This window comes from Ovis aries, chromosome 3, assembly GCF_016772045.2.
Source record: "Ovis aries strain OAR_USU_Benz2616 breed Rambouillet chromosome 3, ARS-UI_Ramb_v3.0, whole genome shotgun sequence".
In the NCBI taxonomy this organism is placed as follows: domain Eukaryota; kingdom Metazoa; phylum Chordata; class Mammalia; order Artiodactyla; family Bovidae; genus Ovis; species Ovis aries.
In genome coordinates, this window is record NC_056056.1 from 25922120 (window position 1) to 25928119 (window position 6000).

At 45.1% G+C, this 6000-nt stretch overlaps 1 protein-coding gene across 1 annotated transcript; it reads left to right on the forward strand.

The window, feature by feature from the left end:
• Window positions 1–4878: 4878 nt before the first annotated feature.
• On the forward strand, window positions 4879–5454 carry MSGN1 (mesogenin 1). Its single transcript, XM_004005700.4, has one exon. It carries the CDS (start codon window positions 4879–4881, stop codon window positions 5452–5454), a length of 576 nt encoding a protein of 191 aa, XP_004005749.1.
• The last annotated feature ends 546 nt before the right edge of the window (window positions 5455–6000 follow it).

The following is a 6000-nucleotide window of genomic DNA, read 5'->3' on the forward strand; positions in this document are numbered from 1 at the left end:
ACACATCACAAGAACCACCATTTGCAGGGGCTATACAGAGGTGACTGGAAGAGGTCAGGAGTGCAGCTGACATAGGTCCAAGCTCGGCAATTTTCTAACTTGCATAGAGGTGCATTATGGGCTAGCAGTGACATGGGACCACTGATGGATTCAGACTCAAGCATTGAAGCAGCCTATTTCCTCTTGTTCCCAATGGATTCTCTGAGCACTGTTTGCCAACTTCCTGGAAGTGGCTCTACCTGGCCCTTAGATGCAGAGTTTATAATCACCTCTGGCTAGTGTGAAATGCCCAGCTGTTCATGCGTCTGTCCTGACTGTTATTGGGGTCATGACTGTCATTCCCTCAACTGTTTGTCTTTCTGAAAACTGGACACCAGACCACTCATTAATCTGTGTAACAAAATCCTGGGTTCTTTTCCACAGTGAAAGGTTATTGTAATGACCTAGGACTTAAAAGCTGAGACAATCTGTATCCTTATGCTATTCTTTGGAAAATAGGGCCAGGAAATTTTACAAGTCATCTTAGTAGTATGCCTTGGAGTTGCAGACTTTTAAAAAAATATATCAGAGTATATTTGATTTACAATGTTGTGTTTGTTTCTGCTGTACAGCAAAGTGAATCAGCCATACATATACATATATCCCCTCTTTGTTTGCATTTTCTTCCCATCTAGGTCACCACAGAGCACTGAGGAGATTTCCTTGTGCCATACAGTCAGTTCTCATTAGTTATTTATTTAATATATAGTATATCAATAACCTCAGATATGCAGATGACACCACCCTTATGGCAGAAAGGGAAGAGGAACTAAAAAGCCTCTTGACGAAAGTGAAAGAGGAGAGTGAAACAGTTGGCTTAAAGCTCAACATTCAGAAAACTATGATCATGGCATCTGGTCCCATCACTTCATGGGAAATAGATGGGGAAACAGTGGAAACAGTGTCAGACTTTATTTTGGGGGGGCTCCAAAATCACTGCAGATGGTGATTGCAGCCATGAAATTAAAAGACGCTTACTCCTTGGAAGAAAAGTTATGACCAAGTTAGACAGCATATTAAAAAGCAGAGATATTACTTTGCCAACAAAGGTCCGTCTAGTCAAGGCTATGGTTTTTCCAGTAGTCATGTATGGATGTGAGAGTTGGATGGTGAAGAAAGCTGAGTGCTGAAGAATTGATGCTTTTGAACTGTGGTGTTGGAGAAGACTCTTGAGAGTCCCTTGGATTGCAAGGAGATCCAATCAGTCCCTCCTAAAGGAGACCAGTACTGGGTGTTCATTGGAAGGACTGATGTTGAAGCTGAAACTCCAATACTTTGGCCACCTCATGCAAAGAGTCAACTCATTCGAAAAGACCCTGATGCTGGGAGGGATTGGGGGCAGGAGGAGAAGGGGATGACAGAGGATGAGATGGCTGGATGGCATCACCGACTAGATGCACGTGAGTTTGGATGAACTCCAGGAGTTGGTGATGGACAGGGAGGCCTGGTGTGCTGTGATTCATGGGGTCGCAAAGAGTCAGACACGACTGAGCGACTAGGCTGAACTGAACTGAACTGAACATATCTACGCCAATCTCAATCTCCCAATCCATACACCCCTCGCCCCTTGTTCTCTACTTCTGTGTGGAGACTTTTTAATTTGTTACAATCATAATCACAGTATCTTATAAATATTTTGAGTGAATGACATTTCAATTCATATTAAAATATTTATCCCAATAACAGTATTGTGGGAACTATATGTCTTGACTAATATGAAAGCTTACTTATCACTTAATCTATGTTAATTTCAAGGGACCAAAAATGACAATCTGGGAGTTAGGCAACTTCAGCTTTTCAGTTTCCATCTCTGCCACAGCCTTTTAGTGTGATACTGAGCAAGCCATTGTCATCTCCAGAATGCAGATAAAAGGGTGGGCTCAATAGTCTCTAAGTCTCTTCATGGGTCTGGTCTTTTGATCAAGTGGCATGTTCACACAGTAACGTGTTTCATTGCATTTTAGAGCTGGAAGGAGGTTTAATGATCTGATCTACACACTTCATTTTACAGATGCTCTTCACAAAGAAGGCAGAACAGATATTATTATCCCTCTTTTACAAATTAAAATACTAAGGTCCTGAGGGGATGAGTCATTTGCTCTAAAGGAGGTGAACTCTGGCTCTTCTTGCTATTTCACACTGTCAACCAGGCTTTATTGGGTCCTGTTTAGTCCTGTCCAGTTTCTGTGGTCTGGTCTTCAAGGCAGGTTAAAAAAAAAACAAAACACCAACTAGTATGGACCAACCCCAGGCCTTCAAATGCTAAGGATGTTAGGCTGTCCTGCATCTCCAGTTTCCTCTGACTGAGCACAGAATGCTTCATGGAGACCAGAAGCGTAGGCACAAGTCTAGTTCTGGTTTGTTTCTCACAAGAGTGAGAGTCTACATCAACAAATAGGGAAACAAGGCAATTTTCTTTGTTCTAAGAGAAAGTTTTCCAGGACCAGCAATGCTGGCTGACCAGGGTCAGGGGAGAGGAGTCAGAATCCAGTAGGATGTTCTGATACTGATGAGTTTGACCATGAATAGACAGTAACAACAAGAACAAATCTTACATTTATTAAGGGTTTTACAGGACACCAAGGATTTGACAGGTATTGTCTCACTTAGGAAATGAAATTTCTGAAAATAGAAGTTTAAGAAATCAGCGGTTTTAGAAAGAAGCTTTGGGTGTTAGTCACTCAGTCGTGTCTGACTTTTTGTGATCCCATGGACTATATAGCCCACCAGGCTTTTCTGGCCATGGAATTCTCCACACAAGAATACTGGAATGGGTTGCCATGCCCTTCTGCAGGGGATCTTTCCAACTCAGGGATCAAACCTGGATTGCCCACATTGCAGGCAGATTCTTTACCATCTGAGCCACAAGGGAAACCCTTGTGGACAGAAGCTTTAGAGAGGGAAAAATATTTATGGAGTCTGGAAGCAGAAATAGTTTTACACAGAAAATTGTAAAGTCCAAAACATGAGGCCTGAAAGCCAACTGTGGCAGAGGCCAGCACAGCCACCTCAGGTCTATGGAGAATCCCCTTCTCTCTGAATGGCATTTAGGTCACTTCCCTGTACCAAAATCAAATGAAATTGTGGACAGAGGAGCCTAGCAGTTTTTAGGACTAACACTTTCACTTTTGGGACTTTTCTGGTGGCTCCAGTGGTAAAGAATCTGGATGCAATGTGGGAGACTCAGGTTTGATCCCTGAACCAGGAAGATTCCCCCGGAGAAGGGAATGGCTACCCATTCCAGTATTCTTGCCTGGAGAATTCCATGGACAGAGAAGCCTGGCAGGCTACAGCCCATGGGTTCACGAAGAGTCTGACAGAAGTGAGTGATGAACACTTTTACTTGTTTCTTTCATACCAATAGGTAAAGCTTCTTGGGTAGAATCAACAGATTCTAGACTTTCCAATAACAGTTGAGGGAAGAGAAAAAGGAGAAGGAAAAAAGAGCCATTTATTGCACTTATTAGTTTCATTAATATTATTCTTCTTCAAAATATGGCTTAGGGTCCTTTAGCAAATGGCATAATTAAGAGCATTCTTCCACAGATTACCTGCTAGAGCTTTTATTCTCCCCCTGAGCCAAGCTAATTAAAAAATATCATAAATGTTCTAATTATACCATTGACATTTCTTTTCAATAATTGCAAAGGGGCTTAAATAACCATATTAAAGGACACATTAATATGAAATGTAACTCACTGTGATGCTGACGTTCATACTAACTTGTAGAATTAGTTGCATGGAGAATAAATTTTGTTCCTGGGACAAATGGGGAATCTGAGACTCCTTTTCCAAAACACCAGGTCTATCTCTCAGAACATTAGGAAGTGAAGCAACCTAGCAGGACCATCCAACTTAACACATTTGGCGGCATTTGGAGCTGTGGTGGGGAAAACAGGCTCCCTAGTTAATTTCACACTTCCTCTATACATTTCAAAAAACAAGGTGTGACTCTGCAGCTGGATTTTAAAAAGTCTCAGAAGGCTACATGCCAGGTATTCTGCAGACGTCCTGTCTTAAAGGAGCATTCTACTTCCTGGTATCTGTTTGCTGTGGGGAATCCCAAACTGCTCAGTTACAGCAAGGGCTTTAAGCTTCTTGGAGGATATTTCCTGCTCACTGAGGCTCTGGATTTACTGGAGCTGCTGGCTTTGGTCATCCTGAGTGTAAGCATTCTCGGGGCTTGTCTGCACTCTGCAAAACCCAAGGAAACGTGTGAAAGGATAGAGAGAAGAAAACTGGCATTCACTGTGTGCCTTCCCCCCAACAGCCACACAAAGTAAGAACTACTGTCTGCATTTGACAAACAATAGGGTCCAAGCTCAGAGGGGTTACCTTGTCCCCAGACCACCTTGATTCTCCCACAGAGCACCCTATCTGCTCTGAAATAGCTAGGTGGTCGTGGCCCCTCTCGGGGGTGGGGCTCTGTTCCTCTCCAGCAGTCCCCTCGCTACCACCTCCTTGCTGCAGATTGCCCCAGGTTTGTTTTTCTTGGCTCCCTCATTAATGAGTTCCACAGGACAATGCTAAGTCTAGTTATGCAGTCTTAATTGGTTTAGTTACAACTAGATAATTCCTTTTTTCTTCTCTCAGAGGCCTTTCTGTTTAAAGACATTTTAGCTGGAAGATGCTAATTATCAATGAGGAGAAAGTGACACCTGAAGAGTTCATTCTCCATCTTGGTCCTTGGTTTCTCCTTTGAACTCCCTCTCCCGACCCTCTTTCCCACTTCATCACTTCTCCCCGGCCATCATAAAAGAGAGCCCTGCCCTGGCCAGGCGGCACAACTTGCCTTCTCACTTGCCAGGGCCTCATCCTCTCTGCAGCTGTGTTGCAGGCATGGACAACCTGCGAGAGACCTTCCTCAGCCTGGAAGATGGCTTGGGTTCCTCTGACAGCCCTGGCCTGCTGTCCTCCTGGGACTGGAAAGACAGGGCGGGGTCCTTTGAGCTGACCCAGGCCTCTCCCTCCCAGAGCCTCTCCCCAGCTCCATCCCTGGAGTCCTATTCTTCCTCTCCCTGTCAGGCTGTGGCCGGGCTTGCCTGTGGGCATGGAGGTGCCAATGGTCGGGGCGGCGATGACTGCAGCGGCCTTGGGACCAGCGGCCTGACGGAGGTGGACTACGACATGTTGGCTTTCCCGCCTGCCTACCTGCAGGGTGGCACCAAGGCTCAGAAGGGCACCAAGGTCAGGATGTCTGTCCAGCGGAGACGGAAGGCCAGCGAGAGGGAGAAGCTTCGGATGAGGACCTTGGCTGATGCCCTGCACACCCTCCGGAATTATCTGCCCCCTGTCTACAGTCAGAGGGGCCAGCCACTCACCAAGATCCAGACGCTGAAGTACACCATCAAGTATATCGGAGAGCTCACAGACCTTCTCAACAATGGCCGAGAGCCCCGGCCCCAAAGCGCTTGAGCTCAGCCTGGGGACTCGGGGGACTCACCACCCAGCCCCCCGGATGGGGTCAGAGGAGCTTTAAAGACCTGGACCAGCTCTTGGAACAACAGCACCTGATTATTTTCATAGAGTGAGCATGACCTTGTTGTCTGGAAAAGTCTAAGGGGATTCCCATTGGACTAATCAGAAACATCCAGAACACTTAACTGCCAGAAAAGCAGGTACTTTTGGCTTCCGGTTTTGCCACCATTTCTGAAGAGACTTGCCCTTTGCAAAGACACAGAAGGCTTTGCCTTTTTCTGTCTGTTCCAGGTATTTTAAAGGGTCAGTGATTTCAAATGCATTGTTGTTTTTTTCAAGCATGTAAAATTGTTATCGTTAATCTTCTCCCTCTCCCGGCATTTTTGTGTGGGGAGCTTTCTTCCTGTTGCTAACTAAACCTGCATTTTGTACTGGATCCTGGGTGACACCTGGATTCTTATTTAGAAAGATGAGCATCAAGTAAAAGGCTATAGCGCTCCTGTCTCATTTTGTTTGTGTGCTTGTGTGTATGTGTGTGTATGT

Bases quoted from the DNA above. Each gene is read 5' to 3' on its own strand.
- MSGN1 (XM_004005700.4), top strand. From the start codon at position 4,879: ATGGACAACCTGCGAGAGACCTTCCTCAGCCTGGAAGATGGCTTGGGT.